This window comes from Saimiri boliviensis, chromosome 4, assembly GCF_048565385.1.
Source record: "Saimiri boliviensis isolate mSaiBol1 chromosome 4, mSaiBol1.pri, whole genome shotgun sequence".
In the NCBI taxonomy this organism is placed as follows: Eukaryota; Metazoa; Chordata; class Mammalia; order Primates; family Cebidae; genus Saimiri; species Saimiri boliviensis.
Window position 1 is genome coordinate 20,916,843 of NC_133452.1, and position 22,792 is coordinate 20,939,634.

General features: G+C 41.9%; 1 protein-coding gene across 1 annotated transcript in view; it reads right to left on the reverse strand.

The window, feature by feature from the left end:
• UST (uronyl 2-sulfotransferase) overlaps positions 1-22,792 on the reverse strand; it is a 321,994-nt gene that overhangs the window by 47,466 nt on the left and 251,736 nt on the right. The window contains exons 6-7 of the mRNA XM_003926823.4: positions 8,528-8,625; positions 6,005-6,162 (exon numbers count right to left, since the gene is read on the reverse strand). Of these exons, the coding sequence (XP_003926872.1) occupies positions 6,005-6,162; positions 8,528-8,625 (256 nt within the window). The remainder of the gene's footprint in view (positions 1-6,004; positions 6,163-8,527; positions 8,626-22,792) is intronic.

A 22,792-nucleotide genomic window follows, 5' to 3' on the forward strand; every position in this document is an offset into this window, starting at 1 on the left:
GTAACTGCCCTGTGGCATACGGGCAGAACCAGGGCAGGCAAATAACTAGAAGCTCCTCTTAATTCCAAATTCAACATCATTTCCTTAAGGAATGACTGTTCTTTGTTATAAATAGGCCAGTCTTTCATCATTTAGTATTGAATTCAGGCTGATATTTTCACTGATGGATAAACATTTGAATTATTTCTGTAGCATACTATTTAAAAGTTTTCTTCTACATATTTATCATTTTCTAGCAAATATCCTCAAAATTGAAAACTGTAACATAAGTGAAATCAGTGAGCCCACTACTATCTTCCTAATGGAAGTCTAATTTATCATTCATGCATAGTAAAAAGAAAAAAAAAACCATAATATTTAAATGTGTACTCTGTGATCGTTTATAAAAATACTTAAGTATAAAAATAATATTTCAAACAAAGCACTCAGCTTATAAATGAACTTAAATCCTCAAAGTTAGGATTTAAGTCACTCGTTTGGAATTTGTTAACACATTTTTCCTTTGTAATAGTTGGCGACCATATTCTCAAGGCAGCCCACAAAAGTCTAGTAAATTCCCTACTGTGGCTCCAGTGTTTACATTTGTAATGGAAACATGTTGAAAATGAATACTAATGTAGCGCTAGGCATGGAAAGTATTTAAAACACAAGGTAAAAGGATTGGACACATAAGTTTTCAAGTAGCTAGGAAAGCGGAAGGTAATGGGTTAATATTAGGTCACAGAGTTCTATGTCTGGATGCTAGGTGGCGCTATTGAACCAGAACAGCTTGGTTATTTGCCAAGTCAAGGGTTTATATAGGGATGCTCATATGACTGTTCCTGTTACACAAATTCACATGCTCCTTGTCTTTCATGTGCTTATTTATTTTGGCCCTTACCACCACCGAGATTTTAGCTCCTAAAAATTAAGACTAGAAAAATACTGACGGCTCATACCATGTCTTTAAAAGTTGAGGAGAAAAAGTATTCAGAAATACATTAATGTTCACCACTCAGAAACAGGTGATTCTTACCCTTACACATTTTTGTGGATGACTATGGATCAGTCTCTCAACTTCTCTGGGCTGGCTTCAGTTTCTCATTTTTATTTTATTTTATTTTTGAGGCAAGGTCGTGCTCTGTGACCCAGGCTAGAGTGCAATGGTACAATCATCATAGCTCACTGCAGCCTCAACCTCCCCAAGGCTCAGGTGATCCTCCCACTTCAGCCTAGCTAGTAGCTGGGACCACAGGCACATGCCACCACGCCTATTTTTTTTGGAGTGGGGGGTGTTGCATTATTTTGTATTTAAAATGAGGTTTTGCTATGTTGCCCAGGCTAGTTTCAAATTCCTGGCCTAAAGTGATTTGTCTGCCTTGGCCTCCCAAAATGCTAGGTTTGCAAATGCGAGCCACTATATCCGGCCTCAGTTTCTCATTTTAAAAGGTGAGAAGTAATGAACAAATGTAATAGAGATTAATCAATAAAAAATATGTATATGATTACACATGTGATCATATGTAATAATTATGTATATATTCAACCAGTGAGGTTGCTCCTAACCAGTAAAGTCTGCAGGGGCCTTGGTGCTCCCTAAAATTCAAACTCATGGCCCAGACTGGGCAGTGTTTTCTGAATGCACACTCTGAGGTATTTGTCCCAGTATTGGCAGCTGCCCACTGGCTGGAAGAAATACCAAGCATACTCTCTTGGTTATCCATCTTGCTAAAACTCTAATTTTTATTTCATCTCAAGTACTTACTATCCCTAAGCTTCTGAGATACTCTATTCTGTCTCCGTGAAATGCAAATATTAATATAAAATGACTATTTAAAAACACTCTAAAGGCTATGTTTCTCAAAATATTTTTGGTAGGAGACAAATTTACTTGACATCAGCATATATTTCTAAAAGAAATGAATGGAGGAAAAGATAGTCAAGCTGTTATTGAGAAATGTTATTAACTTGTCTAAATGGTGAGTTATTGGGAGAAGTAGTATTGATTTGAAAGAATTAATGAGGCTGGGTGTGGTGGCTCACACCTGTAATCCCAGCACTTTGGGAGGCCAAGGCAGGTCAATCACTTGAGGTCAGGAGTTCAAGATCAGCCTGACCAACATGGAGAAACCCTGTCTCTACTAAAAACACAAAATTAGCTGGGGGGTGATGCACGTCTGTGATACCAGCTAATTTGGGAGGCTGAGGCAGGAGAATCTCTTGAACCCGGGAGGTGGAGGTTGTGGTGAGCTGAGATCGTGCCATTGTGCTCCTGCCTTTGAAACAAGAGTAAAACTCTGTCTCAAAACAAACAAACAAACAAACAAACAAACATGAATGAGTATCATTTCAATCTAAAATAAATGACAAACCATATGACTAACAGACATTACAATTTTTACTAGTTCTCCAAATAGTCATTGCTATTAGTGTTTTATCTTCTGTAACAAGACCGATATATATATATATATATATATATATATATATATATATATATATATATATATATTTAGTATTGCTAGAGAGGAATTACTAAAAATCAGTAAACTCCTGCAGTTTTTTGTTGTGGTTTTTCTGTAACAGGACAAACACCAAAGAAAAATGTCAAGTGGTGTTTTTGCATCTTAATTCAGCTCATCAGCCTTAGTTCACCCACAATGACTTAAAGGTGACTAGATCCCTTAAGTCAGTATCTTAGATTTCAGTTTTTCTTCTCTCTGTTCTCTAATCTACTCAGTTATCAAATTCTTCAATAAAGGGCAAGAGTAACAATTTCAGGATGCCCTAATACATGAATTTAGACTAAAAATACAGAGATGAGATGGTGAAGGGACTAGAAACTTGCAGCTATTCTTTCTTTCACCTATTTGACACCAACTCAGCTGTGGTGCTAAGTCTTCCCTGATGCTAAAATACATTGAGAAGCTGCCAGGAGTGTGTGTTGATCCCTTGTCCTCTGCCTCAGGGGACATGGAAACTTGTTGGGACAGAGGAACTGTGGACTTACTTGGTCTTCAATGTTACCATAGAAACATATCACAAGAAGATGCCCAAGAGATCACAAAACACCATAGAAGTTACTGGGGCAACAACTCAAAGGTTCATTTTGTTGGGCATATAATGTGTGGCAGCTGAGAGAGTTATACTGGGGTGATATTTAAAGTATTTGACAACCAGTGCCACTCAAGGACTGAACTCAGAGCAGTTGCTGAGTGTGGGGTCCTGAAGATCCCTCTTGTGCCATGAATTAGTCCTCTCGTGACAGCGCTGTTGGAAAAGGCAGAGGAAACAAGGAGAGGCGCCCAGGCTGGCAGGTGCACCCTGAAGGCCACATAGAAGCATTTCACTGTTTTAACCACTAGTCCAGCTGGACCATGTGGACTGGCCAAGTGGTCTGGCTTACGGAAACCTTTCATCCTGCTACACTGGAATACCAGATGTCCTTTATTCTCTTTGAGATATTTACTATGCCAAACTCTGAGGGAAAAATAATCTTCAATTTATAGGTGGAAAGATCATGGCTGAAAGTAAAAGAGCTAACAGTAACTCAGTTTTCAGAGATCGTTTCTCCTTGAATTAATGTACTTTCAGATCACAGCATGAAGGCCCACAATTTCTGAGAAGTCACATATTTAAATGGAGAAAATAGGAAGTCAATACGATATACCCTGACAAAAGCCACCATCCCTGAGATGGTGAAGGTAAGTGCATCCTCTGAGCTAAGCTTTTTATAGGTGATTTATCTGTATTCAAAAGCATGAGATAAAAATATATTCATCTAGGTCCTCAAGTCCATAACCCTTGAGCTGGGTTTTGCATCCTATGAATGGTGTGTGTTCTAGACCCCAGGATGAATGATGATGTAATCGGAAGAGGACCCTCATGTTGGCTCACTAATCCTCCTCCCAAATGCTGAGACAAGAGCATGCTCATGAAAAAAACAAGGCTCTGAGGGTCAGAAATCCAGGGGTAGCTTAGTTGGGTGGTCCTGGCTTGGCATCTCTCATGAGGTAGTCATTAACATGTTGGTTGGGGCTGCAGTTATCTGAAGTTATCTGAAGGCTTGACTGGGGTCATGGGACCTGCTCCCAAGATGGCTACCACACGTGGCTCTTGGTTGCAGGTCTCAGTTCCTCACTGTGTGAACCTCTCTTCATCCACAGCAGTTGAGTTCTCTCAGAGCAAATGACTGAGCAGACAGTAGCCAAGTTGGAAGCCATAATATCTTTTATGGAGAGTGTTCATCTCTTGTGTCACCAGGATTTAGTTAGCTCTTTATCTCAGACTGTGTATTAGACACACCACACACACACACACACACACACACACACCACACACGCATGCCATACAACAAGATAAAGCCAAATGGAGAAAATGACTAACGTAAACCTTTTTTCTTCAAAGCAGTCTAATTTAGGGTAAGACCTCTCCCTGCACAAAGAATGGAGTTTATGTTGTCTTCTAGAAAAAAAAATCATACCACATCAATCAGGTCACATCAAACTCTTTACATAACAATTCTGTAAACTCTTTAAATGGCTTGTTGTTGAAAGGGCAAAGGAAATCCCAGTTTCAAAACCCAGCTATTTAAGGTTTATTATGCTTCTAGCTATTTAACTCACATTTCCTGCTGAGTAGACACACCTGCAGGGCACACCTTGAGCTTTCGGTCATGTTCCTACATACAGGTACATGAGATCTGAACTCCAATGAGAGTTGGGAGGCCAAGACAGCCTCCACCAGCTATCCACCTTCCTTCAGCATGCCTCCGCTGGTGGTAGGGCCACCTTGGCCTCGTGCAACAGATCCAGGGTTCTCTGGGCGAAGACCAGTTTACCTGGGCCTTGGGACCTGCCAGTGATGCAGATGGGGTTTGGGTTTGGCTGTGGAATGTGAGGCAGCAGACTGCATTTGGGGAGCTTTTCATCTGCTGCTGCTTCTTTTTTTTTTTTTTTTTTTTTTTTTTAGACAGAGTGTCACCCAGGCTATATTACAATGGCACAATCTCAGCTCACTGCAACCTCTGCCTCCTGGGTTCAAGCGATTCTCCTGCCTCAGCCTACCGAGTAGCTGGGATTAGAGGCACCTGCCACCCCACCTGGCTAATTTTTGTATTTTTAGTAGAGACAGGGTTTCGCCATGTCGGCCAGGCTGGTCTTGAATTCCTGACCTCGGTGATCCACCTGTCTCGGTCTCCCAAAGTGCTGGGATTACAGGCATGAGCCGCCCAGCCGGGCCTATCTACTGCTTATTTTTACAGGAAAAAATGCCCTCTTCCATCTCAGGACAACAAAAGACAAAACAATAAAGAGGTCACTGAATGTGTATGCAAGGTTGGTTGTCACAGCAGTACATTAAGAAGAATAGGAAAAAACAAACAATGTTGTTTGTCTTTCTCTTTGGATAAAACGACAGATGAGAAAAAATAAATGACAGATTTCTGAAAGTAATTATACTTGTGATGATACCACAGGCAGCCCTTGCAATTGCTTTGCCACATTCTATTTCTTGCTGCTATTTGGGGAACACTTGGTTTGTTAGGATAAAATCATAATCGTATTTTCAATTTGCTGCTCTATCTATTCCACTGTCAGGATTTAATACACTAGAGTGCTTTTATCAAATGGAAGTTGGGCCAGAGAGAATGCATCACAGGATGGTGCTTTTGTACTCATGCGTGTTTCCATCAGTGGAGTCCAGGTGGGCACCCACGGACTCATTTGCACACACCCCAGCAACATGTTCAAGAAAAGGCTCATGGAGAATGTTGCCAATTTCAGTTTCCATGGGAGAAATGGAGTCATTAAGCCTTTGAAACATGGTGATTTTATGTTTGAACATAAAGCTCAAGATTTTGGAATCCGCATCTCCTGGTTCTAACTTTCCTTTGCAAGCCCAGGGAACTAACTGCCCTTCAACATCAGAAAAGATTGTTTCACTCCTTTATTTCCTCAGGTCTTTTCAAGGTGAGCAACCCTGGACACAGACCTCTCATGGAGAAGAGCTTGCTGACAAATGGCGTTACCTGGGTCTTTGTAGATACTGAGCACACCCTTGAAGTAATGAGGTAAAAATCTTTCCAGTAAAAGCAGCACATCTTCCAACTCTTCAAGAATCCCCACGAGCAGGAAGTTTTCATTCACGTTCAGCTTTGCTCTTTCAAGGGCCCACTCACCAGGCTCCCTTTATGGATATAAAAATTATTTTAAAATCAGAAATTCATATTTGAAATGCAACAACAAGATGCTGAAAGTTTATCCCCTCTACCTCCCACCTTCACTTGCATAAGTCCAAATCCTGTTTCCCTTAAGGACCAGCCCAGATGTAGCCCCCTCCGGAGCCTCCCCAGTCCTTCCAGCCAGTGTCCTGCCCTGCTCACGGTTCCTTCTCTGTCACTTTCATCTGTGTTTCACACCAAGCCCAAGGCCTTGAATTTAGAGACCTTATCTAAGTATTGTGGAAGAAGGAATGCAGGCACAGGCTGTCAGGTCCTGACAAATACTGATCAAGGGGTGAGTAGAATGGCTTTTTAATAGGAGGACCAAATTGAACCAGTTAAATGAATTTAGAGGTTTCGAAATACGAAACATGCACAATATTTATGTAGAAATTAAAAGAGGCGTCAGGTCACGCCTGTTAATCATCTTATTCTTTGGCAGAGTTAAAGAGAAATGCTTGGATTTTTGTTTTGTTTTATTTTGTTTGTTTAGATTGCAGAAGGAAAACAGCCTAGTCTCATTTGTAGATCAGATCTCTGAACTGAAACTTAGGTGAGTCAGAAAAGCCCAGGAGTGGGGGGCTCCAGGCCTGGCTGCCCTTTATCATCTGGAGGAATTGGGTGAGTCAAAGTTCTCTTCTGAAAAATGGTAATAATAACCGTGACCTAGTTCGAAGCCTTGTTGTAAAGGTTGTACAAGGTGACATGATGAAACAGTTATAAAAATCGTCGTGTGTGTATCAAGGTACGGCATCATGAGTCACCTCTCCAAGATTAGGAAATTAAAAAATCTAAAAAATACTATACAATTTAAAAAGCACTTTAGGGAGTTCAAATCATGTTTCTTGTTATAAAGACAGTCATTATGATTAGCAAGTGAGTCATCTGGCCCCAGATCTTCTCAGCACTGGAAGCACTAAATGTTAACCAGGAAGTATTTATTATTGAGGCAAGGGTCGGGGGCAGGGGAGCGGCCACCTGGACTCAGGGAGCTTACGGTAAAGTCAAAAACGAACACTCCGGCCGGGCGCGGTGGCTCAAGCCTGTAATCCCAGCACTTTGGGAGGCCGAGGCGGGTGGATCACGAGGTCGAGAGATCGAGACCATCCTGGTCAACATGGTGAAACCCCGTCTCTACTAAAAATACAAAAAATTAGCTGGGCATGGTGGCACGTGCCTGTAATCTCAGCTACTCAGGAGGCTGAGGCAGGAGAATTGCCTGAACCCAGGAGGCGGAGGTTGCGGTGAGCCGAGATTGCGCCATTGCACTCCAGCCTGGGTAACAAGAGCAAAACTCCGTCTCAAAAAAAAAAAAAAAAAAACAAAAAAAAAAACAAAAACGCAAAAACGAACACTCCTAGCCCTGCAATTTGGACCATAAGCAAACTCTTTTGTTACAGCAAATGAAACAAGACAGAAATAACAACAATACGCCTAATACCAAAGCAGAGATTATAGCATGTGCAAAAAAACTACAATGAATGCGTTGCCGATGTAGAAGTAGCAGTTCTTGTTTGGCCTCTTCAGAAACACAAGGACCCTCCAGTTAATGTTTCCTTTGGGGAAACATTAACTGTTTTGTGACATTAACAGAATGTCACTTCTGGTAGCAGGGTTGATTTCCTACCAAGCAAAGATAATGCTTCATGGTTGCTGCCATTTCTTCTCCAGGCTACAACATTTGTCTAGGACAGTGGATTTCTACTATAGCTACACCAGAAGTATCTGGGGAGGCAGCTGCACGCGAGGCCATGATTGGGTGGGGGTTCTTCACAAGTATGCAGGGGTGCTGATGCAGGGCCTGGGCAGACCACACCCTGGGGGTCCTGCCTACTCTGAGTAAGTCACTTTCTAAAAGTCGTGCCTTCAAGTAAGGTTGACAAGAGATTACTACAAAACCCTTTCTTCTCTGCCTACGAAGTATATCTACTATAGGATTGTGGGCATGGGCTTCCAGTGTCTCAGACCAGTGAGACATGCCACCAGTGCAGGTTTTTGGTTGCGTCAGTCACTGTAGAGGAGCAGGCTGGGTGTTCGCTCCTGGTCTTCATGATCACATCGGTTGAGCAGCGACAAGTATGTTTTAGGTATAAACAAGGGTTTGGTTCCAGTTACAAAGCTTTATATGGTCGACCCTGATTTTTAAATTTCATTATTTACAGGACATGTGGAGTCTCAAATGTTATCTTGAAAGATGAATAGTAAATAGGAACTGAATTCCAGGAGGTTGAGAGACTAGGGATACAAAAGATGCCCACCGGGCACCAGGCTGGTGGGGTTCCTGGCCTTGTTGTGCACATGTGCATGCCATGAGCCTGCTTTAGCCCTTACCTGCATCTAGGATGCTGTCCACAAAAGTACGGGATGATGTAAAATAACCTGGGGTTGGAACACTCGGGATAATTTTCAAGAATACACTCATTGATATCCTAGAAGAGAAAACACAGAAGTCAAATGTCTTGTAGTCTCTGCAAGGCTCTATCAAATGCCACATAGTTTAAGTAAAATTCATGATTGAATGACACGGGCAAGCCTCGAGAAGATAGAGAGAATTCATAGATTTCATGAGAAAACTTCCTTTTTGCCTCCAGCATCTGGCTCCACTGGCCAGGCACAAATAGGGCTGGGCCATTGCAGAGAGTGCATGCTCTGTTGAGTAAAGTGTATCTCTGCACTTCCTGGTGGCTCCAAGTCTTAAGCTTGGTCACAGGCCTTGGGAGAGCAGTTGTGCCCACTGTGCGTTGTGGTGGCCCCAGTAGTTGCTAGCAAATGAGTAGGCATACAGTTGGCAATTCACAAATGTTTGTTGCATGAATTCAGTGTTTCTCTGTGTATCCATACATCCAACAATTAAGTACCTACGATAGTCTCATAAGGGTTTGTACATTTTAAAGGGGCTGTAAAATCATTTCTAGCATTACATTAGCTTAAAAAGTAGTGGGATGTTTACATATGGATACCTCACTTTCAAAGGCAACAGTTGTGATTTCCAGGTTTTCTATTTCTCTTACATGAGGTTGGACATGGTGTTTCTGAGGGCATTACAAGAGCTTGAAATGGCTTGGTGGGGGTAAGCAGAAGGGCTCAAAATCAACTTTTATCAAAGTAGACTACATTAGACATTATAAATAAGACATGCCTCGTTCTCAGGTATTCCTAAGGAGAAAAGATAACTCAATCTAAAAAAAACCAAACAGCTGTAGGATGTTTTTCCAGAGACAATATTGGCAAGGCAGATTAAGAGTGGATATAACTCCCAAACATGGTTGATGAAATTTATGAGTTGGTAGAAGCTACCGTATCTGATACACAGGTGTAGGTGTAGGCATTTAGGTGTGGGTGTTTGGCTATTAACAATTTTTTAGTTCAAGTTGGGAATGAGAGTAATATAATTTATACTTTTTCTTAAAAACAATAATCCCTTCATACTTCTTCAGTTTATATACCAATTAAGTAAATTACACAATTACAATAACAAATTCAATGGAAATAAACAGAATCTGCAAAAACACAACTGAGAGTACTCAAGCACTTGAGTTCACCATGAGGAGCAGAGGTGCAGTTCCCAGAGAGGAACATACGAGAAGTGAACAGGGGACTACATCAGTCCATTCAGCCGTGTGGTTAGGGGAAGGTGATTAACAGCATCTCACTGTGTATGAAAAACCATTAAAAATGCATGACATTAGTCTTGAAATACCTTTCTAGGAAGAGTTTGACACTGAAAGATGTATGTGTGTATATACGTGGGGACATCCATTGCTGCAATGAATTTATTTATTACAACAAAATATGGCAGAACTTAAATGCTCATGAATGGGGGATTGGTTTTAAGAGAAATTATGGTATTCACACAATGAAATACTGGATACTTGGAAAGAATGAGGAGGATCTATGTGTGCTATCCTGAAAAGTCCTTGATAAATTTTCAAGGGAATAAAGTAGACCATAGGACAATATGAACATGTAGGACAATACGAAAATAAACATGTTTACATAAACAGAAAAGCATCTGGAAGGAGACACAACACACAATTGAAAGCAGTTATTTCTGGTAGTTAGCATAAAGGAAGATGAGAATACATTGAATTGTTCTTTATTCTTTGCTTGAAGTGTTAGCTTTTATTACAACATATGCATCTTACATTTATTGTGAGAAAACTGTACAGAGAGTTACACACGGTGAAGCAAACCAAAGCTTGTGTAGGCAGGTGCCTAGGCTTTGCCTTGAGGATGCTCTGAGCCCCATGCCCCCCTCACATTTGAGGGTGTCCTCTGGTAGTTGGCATACCCCAAGGACCTGAGCCTTTAGTCTGAGGGACCCAGACACCCTGGCTGCCACCCTCTGCAGCAGTGGCAACAGGGAGGGGGCCAGGAGCTGGGTGAGAAATAGAGCCTAGGCCAAGGCAGTGTTCATCTGCTGAGGTTGAGATTTCACAAAGAAGGACAGAGTAAAGTGATGGCGAGCATCCAAAGAGCTGTCACATACACAGTCAGCCCCCCAGAGTCCTGCATTAACAGCAGGGGTGGGGCCACAGAGACTGCTAGAGCCTCCTACAGGGACTCTCATGGCACCTCTTGCTTCTCCAGAGTTGCCCTTGAGCAAGTACGTGTGCACTTGTTTTAGGTTGTAGGTCCCTCAGAGCGCAGACTGTTCACAGCATCCCTAGTGCTCAACACCCTGCCTGGACAAAGCAGGAATGCAACAGATACTGAATGAATGAGTGAATAAATGGCAGAAGGAGAGAGACAAGACACAGCTCCAGAGCAAGAAAGGAAGCAGATAATTTTTCCATTTGCTGACCCTGCCAGGTTTTTGTTTTCAGCAAACTTGGGCTCACAGGAGTAGACAGAGGGCATCAGCTGGTTGGTGAGGGGAGGGCGGAGGAGGCGCCGGGGCCTTAGAAGGCCACTTCCCTACTGGAATCCACAAATAACCTCAAGAGGTCAATTTATGGGAAGACATAAATTCCTAGTTTTAAAAGTGCAGTTAACAATTCTTTTCTTAGACCAAGGCGCATCCTGGGGGATTTCAAAGAGCTCCATTTGAGCCTATTAGGTTGATAAATGGTGTTCATCACAACCCATCTAAGGTGACGCTATAGAAGGATATAAATAAAGATGACTGGACCGGAAGATTCAGAGGAAGCGTAATTGAGCTGAGAAGCCCCAGACATCGAGCTGCCAACTGCTTGGCCACAACCACAATAAATGGGGATGCTGCTGCCTGGCAGCCTGAGCACCTGCTGGAAACTGCTGCTGGCACCTCCCACCCAGTCCACTCTTAGCAAAACCGAGACCTTCAGTGAGCGACATTTCAGCCTCCTGGGAAAATGAACGGGACCATTGGGCTGCACTTACAGTGGCCTGTTCTGACGGGTCTCTCGGGACTATTTGGTAGCCCCAGTGTTCGTGATTTATCTTTGGTGTAAGATTTATTATCCTGCATTGTTTTACAATCACCTTTTAATAGCAAAGTTCTCTTAGCACGTATATTTTCTAAATGATTATGGAACCATGTAGTGCTTCTAGGGTAAGATTCCTTTTTTTAAAAAAGAAAAAAGAAAAAAAACATTTAATCTGGATTTCAAACTCTTGTTTGAGATTGCCACCGCACTGATGACTTTAGGCAAGCCAGCCTGCTTGCCAGCACCTGATCTACAACATGCTCGCCTGGTTCCTCAGTCTTGGCACACACCATGGGCACCCCTGCAGTGCCCTTCCCTGCCAACTCTAGCCCTCTTTATCATGGGGTCTTAATGTGAGACCCCACACTGCTCAGGATTTTGCATTATTAGGGAAATGAGATCATCTCTCTGAGTAAGCATTCCAGATAACTATGAAAATGCTTTTTATTGCCAACACTATACAAAAATTAGTCCATTTGTGTTGCAATGTATTCTAAACTGTACCATTTTAGAAAGCATAAGCTTTCCTCCCTGTGGGGAATGTTCCCGTGTGAGACCCCCAAAAGGCGTGGGTCTCACTATACGGTGAGCTTGATCCCAAACCCAGTTTCCTGCTGGAGGCAGTTGAGCTATTGGAAAGAAGGAACTGAAAGATGACTGATCAGTTTCTAATATCAACCACGATATCGTTTGGGCCTAAACTATGTGGTGTTGCTAAACTAAGTGACTCCATGCCAGCAACCAGTTTCTGCTTTTAACTTTTGTGATTCTTTCTTTAAGAATAGCTTTAACCTTTTCTTTACTTGCATGACTGCTTTGTACCCTAGATAATGGTTTAACTGTGGGGATATTTGCAAAGCAAATGCCACTATATGGATGGCTTTGATCCCAGACTCAGAGACTCCTGAATAGGGGGAGTTGAGATAAGGTGAGTCAGGAGCAGACAAAGGAGAATCTGGTTAAAAGATATTCTGATGAGCAAAACCAGAAAACCTTTTCACATGTGAGTCCTAAAACAAGATAAAACTGAAAATACCTGCAGCCATGAGGAATAATGTCTGGATATAAATAAGCCTTGTGATCACAGGAAATTCTATTACTTTTTACAACCACTGATTGTGTATCTGACTTCTCTATTGTATAGGCCATGTAGGGTATAGATTTGCATTTCCTCTTGCAATGACGTAAACCAGAGCAAAGAAAGTGTATTTATTCCTGGCCTTTGAAAAATAAATTTGCTGTTTAGGCACTGCCTTCTCAGCCCTCCAGACTCCGCTTCCTGTCTCCCTTTATTTCTATAAGCGCACTCTCTCTTCCAGGTATTGGGACCCTCTTGCAGGTCGAGAGATCCCTGGCAGACGTGCCGTCCCAACTGTTCCCGACACCTCCCTCTAGATTTTCTTCATGGGTTCGTCTTCTTCCATTTTGATCTTACAGGAAATTCATCCTTTATCCATTTGCTCCTGTAATGTTTCCACCAGATTGATGGTGACGGGCGACACTCGCTCTGAGTCTAAAGGGCCAGCTGGGCTCAGAGAAAACCCGAGTCACTGCCTCCAGCTCGGGGGAGTCCTTCCTGAGGCCTCTCTGACCCTCCCTCCCACAGCCCTCTTCACCCCCACAGGAGGCTGACTGCAGCTTCCCAGCGAGCAGCATGCCACTGTGCAGCCTCCAGAGTTGCCCCAGTCGCTGATCTGAAATGCAAATCCATCCACTCCACTTCCTTTCTCTCTTTGGAGGACTCTCATTGACAATGCAACAGGGATAACAATCAGGGCACCTGATACAAACGGTGGATTCCCTGGTGGAACTTCCAGGGCATTTGATATGCAGGGCCAGTAATCTGCATTTGAAAGGAGGACCTCTGGCGACTCTGAGAGGATGGTCACTCTTCAGGAGCTGTCTATGTGTTAGGTAATTCATCCCATGCCTTTGCTCTTCCTCTCCCTTGCCCCTCCCTCTTCACCTGGTCTCAATAGCAGACCCAGGTTGCTGCCCGGGAGAGTTAACACACTCCAGTCCACCTGAACTAGCACTCACTGGGGTCCAGGAAAAGGAGGCAGATGTGGCCATGGGCTTCCTTCCATGCTGGCCATTCACTGCCTGCCACATCTGGCAGGTGGGGTCCCTGGGACAAGGGCTCAGGTGCCCCACAACACATACTCTTTCCACTGTTGGCTGGAACCCAGATGTCTCTAGGAGTGGGGTCTGTCTGGAACCTCATCTATCGGCTGGGATCTGGCACTCTAAGCTAGCTTTAGTCCTTAGGGCTAGATCTGCTCCCAACATTCCCTGCCAGTGGCCAGGATTCTTTTAGAAATGGACAGATTTCCTCCTGCTGCCCACGGAAGGACTTCCAAGCTGGACAGAGTGCCACCTGGCATCCCGAAATAACCTTCCCACCCACCTTGCAGGGGCTCCTCTGTGCATCAGCAATTGCTTCACCCACATTAGGGCTCGCTCTAGAGATCAGATGCTGCGCTGGAGGCCTGGACACTTCCCACTCCCTCCCTGCCAGCCAATTTTCACAGCCCTGCCTCCTCCTCCTCACTCTGCATTGCCAGGCCCACAGGCCTGTCCCCTGCTTCTGCCTCAGACATAAAACTGCTCATTTATTTCTCTGTAGATCAAGAACTTGACAACTGCTTCCTCTCTTGGATTTCTAGTTTTAATTTTAGAAAAGATAGAAGGAAGAAAATCCCAGGTGGAGTTAATTTTATCACAAAAGGTGAACTTAGAGACGATCCACATGTTATTTATTCTTTTATAAGACAGCACCTTGTCTAAAAGCTGCTGAAGTGAAAAAAAGGCTTATTGTTGTTTTTACACAGCTCCATGCTTGAAACATGATCAGCTTTGTCCATATGGCCCGTGGCTTTCGAAGACAGGATTTCTGGCTGCTTTCAACAGCAGACTCCTTGAGAGGCCATATGCAAAGTTCCCTGAATGAGGAAAAAAAAAAAATTGGGTGCTGGTCTCAGCTCTATGACTAATTAGCTGGGTGTCCTCAGCTAAATCATGCAATCTCTGAGTTTCTGTAAGCTACATGGTCTCAGTCTATGAAACTGCAGATGGATGTACCTGGTTTCCTAAATAACCAACTTTTTTTTTTTTTTTTTTTTTTTGAGATGGAGTTTTGCTCTTGTTGCCCAGGCTGGAGTGATAGAGCAATCTTGGCTCACTGCAACCTCCGCCTCCTGGGTTCAAGCGATTCTTCTGCCTCAGCCTCCAGAGTAGCTGGGATTACAGGTGCCTGCCACCATGCCTGGCTATTTTTTTTGTATTTTTAGCAGAGACGAACTTGAACTCCTGACCTCAGGTGATCCACTGGCCTCAGCCTCCCAAAGTGCTGAGACGACAGACATGAGCCACCATGCCTGACAATTCCCAACTTTTAAGAATAGTTTTATAATCTCAGGATCTAGAAAAAGTGGTAATTTCTTAGATTCCAAAACTTATGAGTTAATACAAAGCTTTTACTCTGCATTTATCATTTAAACTTTCCACCTTTCACGAATGGCAGAGAGAGAAAAGCACCAAGGTTGGTATCAGAAAAACCTCAGTTCAAATCTTGTGAGTTGTGTAGTCTTTGGCAAATGTTCACTCTTCAAAAGCTCAACTTCTTCATCTGTAAAATGAGGATAATAATACTTGCCTCATAGAACTTTTACTAAGATTAGAAATCATGTATGCCAGTTATTTTACCTGCCACTCACCTGTTAAGATTATGCCATCTTTATTATACCTTCAGCATTTCAATTCCCTTTTCCTTAATCTCATATTTAAAAACACAATTCCTGGCCAGGTGCAATGGCTCAAGCCTGTAATCCCAACACTTTGGGAGGCCGAGGCGGGCGGATCACCTGAGATCAGGAGTTCAAGATCAGCCTGGCAACATGGTGAAACCCCATCTCTACCAAAAGTACAAAAAATTAGCTGGGTATGGTGACAGGCACCTGTTATCCCAGCTACTCGGGAGGGGAGGCAGGAGAATTGCTTGAACCCAGGAGGTGGAGGTTGCAGTGAGCCAAGATTGTGCCACTGCCCTCCAGCCTGGGCGATGAGCAAAACTCCATCTCAAACAACAACAACGACAACAACAACAACAAAGCAAAAAAAACCCCACACAATTCCTGGTGATTCCGATAGTTTTTTTTTTTTTTTTTTTTTTTTTTTTTGAATAGTGACTGGCTCACTCACAGAGAAAACAGAGAAGAAGAAAAATATGGAAACATGTAATGTGCTATCTATGTTAAGTCAAAACAATAGAATTTAATGGAAACACAAACACAGTTATGTAAAATATACCATCGTGGAACATTGGACTTCTTATAGCTCATCTTTCTCTGCACATGACACAATGTAACACGATGATATAAAAAGCTCTTTTTCAGTGTGGATTTAAAATTGATTTTGGAACCAGTCTTCACATGCTAAGAATATGGATAACATGGAAAAGGACGGTTTCTTTATGCTGGCTGTGTTAGAAGTGGGACAGGGAAAATGGCTGAGTGTCATTCACCATTGAGGCAGAGTAACCCAAATCCTTGACCCATAAGTGGACCACGGTAATCAGAGTACAAGTTTAATGAGCTAAATGGAGTTGGATGTGGTCTAAGCTAACTTTTACTGCCTCACACACTCTTCCTTGTAAGCCTTTTTCAAGCCTTGTAAAAAATTTTGAGCCAGAACCAGAGGAGTCAAACAAGACTTTTTAGTGAGGCTTAATGGATTTGAAAGTGGCAGATGGCCAGATACCATCATTCTCCCATTCCATGCTTATGTCTGGTGTGAATCACTGATGACACACTCCAGCTGAGATGGGAAGTGTCCTTCAGAATTCTTCTCGATACAGCCATCCAGGAAGCACCAGCATCAGGCAGAGAAGCACTTTGCTCTCCCTGCTGTAAGCACAGCATGGAATGTTGGATGTTTAATATCTGTAGCATCTACTGTGGTGGCTTTGTGGTCCTTTATACCACTTCTGAGTTTATGGCTATGCATCTGATGGCAGGATGGCAGATAAAGAATTTCGGGATAAGTGAGACATCATGCTACATTGACTTTATTTCGCTTTTTTTTCATGTGACTTAAGTAAAGCTTTAATAAACTAGTTTTAAAATTCTGGGGAAAATAAAAATAGAAAGGTCTTTTTTGTTTGTTTTTTGGGACAGTCTTGCTCTGTCACCTCAGCCAGAGTGCAGTGGTGCCATCTCAGTTCACTGTAACCTTTGCCTCCTGGATTCAAGCAATTCTCCTGCCTCAGCCTCCTAAATAGCTAGAACTACAGGCATGTGCCTCCCACACCTGACTAATATTTGTATTTTCAGTAGAGACAGAGTTTTGCTATGTTAGCCAGGGTGCTCTCAAGCTCCTGACCTCGGGTGATCCACCCACCTTGGCCTCCCCAAAAAATAGAAATGTCTTTGGAATTGTCAGAATACATTTTTTTGGGGGGCAGATCTATCACCTCAAGCATTTATTATTTGTGTTACAAACAATCCAATTATATACTTTTAATTATTTTTAAATGGACAATTAAATTACTTTTGAACATAGTCACACTGTTGTACTAGCAAATACTAGTTCTTAGTCATTGTGTCCACCTATGTTTTTGGACTCCATAACCCTCCCCACTTCTCCCTCATCCCCCCATTTCCCTTCCCAGTCTCTGGCAACCAGTCTTCCACTCTCTATCTCCGTAAGTTCAATTATCTTAATTTTTAGCTCCCACAAATAAATAAGAACATGCAAAGTCTGTTTTTCTGTGCTTGGCTTATTTCATTTAACATAATGATCTCCAGTTCCATCCAGCATGACTTCCATGTTGTTGCAAATGACAGGATCTCATTCATTTTTATGTCAGCATATCTACATTTATTTTAGCGAATATCCTTACTCACTGGGGAAACTAGTCCAATGGAGCTCTTAAATTCTGAAACTGAAACACTTATGGACGCAAGAGACCAAACATCTTTTTAAGTCATTTGGATTCTAAGAGTGCATTTCCAGCTTCTGTTGCATTGAATTAAAGACAAAGAAATAGTCACAGTTTTAGGCTAAAATGTTCCATTATAAGATAAGGACCAATCTAGTATCCAGCTCAGTTTTCATTAGATTTTAGAGGCTCTTTTCAATAAACTACAGCAAAGTTTACTACGCATTTGGATGACTGTGGGCAGGACCCTGTGCAAGCTGTCAGTTCCTTTCCCCCAGATATATCCCTGCACTTCTTCTGGTTAACACAGTGTCACTGAAACAAGGAACCACCATTGTCTTTGAGGTTCAAGTGGTTCTGATGCTTTTCAGAGATGGGGAGCCCACAACTACAGGGGTTTCATAGAGTTTGGAAAACACAGGGCGCCTAACCAAATAAAAATAACACATCCCCATGGAGTCGAACTGGCTAATAGACAAACTGGGTGCTTTTATTTCTATGGCAAATATTTATCATAGGTATATTTAAAAAATCAAAAATATAACCAATTCAATTATAGAGATTAGGGAAATTGTAGTACATGTCATTGTAAATAATTGCAGGCATTTAAAATGTTTAAAAAGAATATGTAACCATAGGAAAAATGCTTATCCGAGAAAGTCAGGATAAAATTGTATATATAATATGACTACAACTCTATTGGTTTTTTTTTTTTAAGAACCTATATTTTAAATATAAATGTGAAGAAAATAAATTTAAAAAAAAGTTTTAGATGATTGGGTCTGAGACAGTAGAATTAAGGATTTTCCCCTTTTTCTTTTGTAGTCTTAAAATCTTATTTGATGTATATATGCTATTGAAAAAAATTCAAAAATGTTTGTCAAAGTAATAAGTACGTCAAGAAAAAAAAAGAAAAAATGTTATAATGAAAAGCAACTGTCTCTCGTTCTGTGCCTCTCTGCCTCTCAGTTGTGTCTCTCAGAGGTAAGAACCCGTTTTAACTGGATTCCACTTGTTTTACTTTCTCATTTTGCTTAATTCCCCAAGTAACTTTTTGCTTTGCTGTTTTCTAGCTTACCAGGACTTTGATACTAATAATGTTCTTAATATTTTGCAGGTGATGTGTGTGTGTGTGTGTGTGTGTGTGTGTGTGTGTGTGTTTTAACATCAGAGGAGATTGTGTGCTCTTGATTTTCTGAAATCTCACTATGGTAAACCTAGCATTGTGCTGAACACTTTGCAGGCCCTTTTAATCTGGGGCCTCATGTCTCGGGCTTAAGATACTGTGTGTGTGTGGTGTGTGTGTGTGTGTGTGTGTTTAAATAAATTTCTCTCCTTTGTTTTCTGCATTCTTTAATTCTAGATTTCCTTGTAATTGGCCTTTGAACCTTGAATGATCTTTTATAATTGTTACTCTTTCATCTTTTCTTACTCTTTTTGCTCTTCTTTTAAGAGATTTTTTGATCTTCCATGTCCTTCCATTGAATTTTTGATCATGACAATCATATTTTAATATCTAAGAATTCTTTATTGATGCATGCTGATTTCCTTTTTTTTTTTTTTCTTTTTTTGAGATGGAGTTTCACTCGTTACCTAGGCTGGAGTGCAATGGTGTGATCTCGGCTCACCGCAACCTCTGCCTCCTGGGTTCAAGCAATTCTCCTGCCTCAGCCTCCTGAGTAGCTGGGATTACAGACACGTGCCACCATGCCCAGCTAATTTTTTGTATTTTTAGTAGAGACGGGGTTTCACCATGTTGACCAGGATGGTCTCGATCTCTTGACCTCGTGATCCACCTTCCTCGGCCTCCCAAAGTGCTGAGATTACAGGCTTGAGCCACCGCGCCCGGCCCCGATTTCCTTCTTATAGCATCCTGCTCTATCTATGGATGTAACATTTTCTCCAATCTCTCTGAGGAAGCTAAGTAAAGCTCCTTCTTAAAGCTTTCTTCTTTTTCCTGAAATTTGTCTCCCGTAGGATTACTGTTTCTGTTTGCTTATTTTAGCCCCTGTCTTTTAAGGTGCAGTCTTTCTTCAAATAGCTGTGGCTGTTTGCTTTCCATTCATATTTAATGATGAGTCAGTAAAAACTGATGGAGAGCTGTGCTGACATTGGCAGAGTTTACCAACCAGTGGGCATCACCATCCTGCTGGTGATTATTTAATGGCCAGATTGGAAGGTCTTTTCCCTCGAGACATTCAAATATTTTGGGAAAGAATCAATTTTTCACCCAGTAGACAGCTACTTGGTGCTGGGCTTTTCCAGGTAGGGATGAAATAAAGGGATTCTCTTCCATACAGACAGCTCCTGTCTGTTCTTCTGCAGTCAGTCTCTTGCTTTATCCATTGTCCTTGGCATTTCCAATTAAGCCTGGAGTCTTATTCAGCTGTATTTTCTCCTCCAAATTGCACTGGAGACTGTGGCTTCCTGGCCTGACTTTATCAGCTATCAACATTGTATGCCTTCTCCCAGGTATTTGTTCAAGGGTTTCAACCTTTCGTTCTCCTCACTGTTATGTGTCTGACCCTTTAAAATGTCCTTATCATCATCTTAAGGGGTACTGGGTGAGAATTAAATACTGCGGTCCACTTGCCTTCTTACAGAGAAAACTGTTCACAAGGGCTAGTTCCACCCACCTCAAGCACATACACCATGAATCATGTACAGATGGAGAAACTGAAATAAAATCAATGCAAAGGAAAACTTAATGGCAAACACCTAAGATCTCAGAAATACTGATTGCAAATCCCTGAAACTTCAAAATAGAATCTTATCTTTTGACTCAAACATTAATGCAATATTTTAACATGTTAAAATATCTATAAATATTAAAAATGCCCGATTTTTTGCAACATAAATTTCTGCCTCTCTGGGAGTTTTCAATTTTTCTCCCTCAAGGCTATGGCAAATCAGCAGGAAAATCTCTCACTAAATAATTTAGCTCCTGGACTGCACAGCAAGGCACCATAACCAGAAGCAGCAGTTGGTGGCTTACCAGCTGTTAAGTAAGGTAATTTCCTTACCCTAACTTTACAGCAGCAACACTGTATCTCTTAAAGAAGCCAGGAGGCAAATTTAGATAGAAGTTTCTGAGTATGAGCAACATGGGAAGAAACAGACTAAATAAATAGATCTGGGCTCTCACTGTACCTTAAAAAGAAAAATGAAATACAAAAACGTATGACAGCAAGAGGAAGCAACTGAAAAAACCTCTTGGTTTTTCAGGCTCCTCTGCTCCTTAGGGCTGGGGACAGATTGGGATCTCTTTCTTACAGCCAAAAAAGCCCTTGTCTTAATGTTTGCCTGGAATGACGTCTTGATCTCTTTTTGAAATGTTTTTTAAAAAGTAGTTAAATTCACGAGGTTAGCCATGATTTTGTGATAGAAGTCCAGTTAGGAGAAGTCATTCATTCATTCTCTCTGTTGGAAGTTGAAGTTCCTAAAATCATTCAGAAAAACCGGTCAAAAGGATTACTGCAGACAGAAGACAATTAACTAGAGTAATATACCAAGACAGAGACAATGCTGACTCTGTGGTTATCAAAAGTGGGAAAGATGCAAAACGGAAGATCAGTTCAATATTTATGGCATAGAAATCAAAACCACAATGAGATACCATCTCACGCCAGTCAGAAAGGTAATTATTAAAAAGTCAAGAAACAACAGATGTGAGAAAGGCTATAGAGAAGTTGGAACACTTTTATACTGTTGGTGGGAGAGTAAATTAGTTCAACCATTGTGGAAGACAGTGTGGCGATTCCTCAAGATCTAGAACTAGAAATACCATTTGACCCAGCAATCTCATTACTGGGTATATATCCAAAGAAATATAAATCATTCTTCTATAAAGATATATGCATTGGGATGTTCACTGCAGCACTAATCACAATAGCAAAGACACAGAATCAGCCCAAATGCCCATCAATGATAGACTGGATAAAGAAAATACGGTACATAAACACCATGGAATACTATGCAGCCATAAGAAGGAACGAGATCATGTCCTTTGTGGGGACATGGATGGAGCTGGAAGCCACTATCATTACAGCAAACTAATGCAGGAACAGAAAACCAAACACTGCAGGTTCTCACTTATAAGTGGGAGCTGAACAATGAGAACACATGGACATAGGGAGGGGAACAACACATACTAAGGCCTGTCAGTAGGGCTGGGGGAGGGAGAGCATCAGGATAAATAGCTAATGCATGTGGGGCTTAATACCTAGGTGATGGGTGCAGCAAACCACCATGGCACACGTCAACCTATGTAACAAAACTGCATATCCTGCACAAGTTTCCTGGAACTTAAAATATTTAAAAATATTATGGCATAGGATGAGTGTAAGAAATGCCCCCTATGAGTGGACTGCAGGTGGTGGTCCCGTCCAGTTGTTTTCAGTTGGTTACAAGGATCTCTTTGGGCACAGTAGGGACCCTCCTTGAGGCAACCCTCTTCAGTCTGTGCCCATGGTCAGGTTCGGCCAGGGAACTGAGCCACGTGCAATGCTGTGAGGATCACAGCTACTCTCAGGTCTGCATTGCTCCCTCTTCCAATCAGCCACTGTCCTGGGTGTGACTGTGTTAGTGTGAACCCCGTCCTTACTGCCTTCCCCCAGTCTCTTGAGGGCCTTTCATTGCCCACAGTCATTCTTTTCTTATTCCCATCCATCAAACATGGCTCTCAGCTAGGTGTCTGGCGGAAATGATTTCATAAATTAATGCACACAGAAGAATAAATAAATAAATTATCAAGCTCAATTTGCTTCCCAGAAATATTTGCATTTTAGTGGAATTCAGTCCTTTAATCCAAAGAAATGAGGTCTAATGGTGGTAGAGAGAGGGAGGGAGAGAAGAAGGAAGGGACTAACCTTTATTGAGTATCAATAATTTTATTCAGTAAAAGCTTCTGAAATGAATTAAACGTACACGGGAGACTTTGCTAATTCTCTCATTAAATGAGCAAAGTTCAGGCCCACTGTCAACTGGGTGAGATGTAGAGAGACTATTTTTAAATGGGGAATGTGGCGGCCGAGAATGCCACAAATCACACTCCTCAGGTTGCGTGCCCTTTGTCTTCCCAGAAGGCTCCCAGAGGTCACCTTAAATTTCATGTCATATCCTGAACTCTTCTCCAGCTTCTGGAGTCTTCTTTCCTCTACAGTTAGGGCCGCTCAATGCTCTCCAATCCTGTGGCTAAACCTGGGCCCAGAGGAGAGGGATGTAGGGAGTTCCAGTAAAAGGAAACGTCAA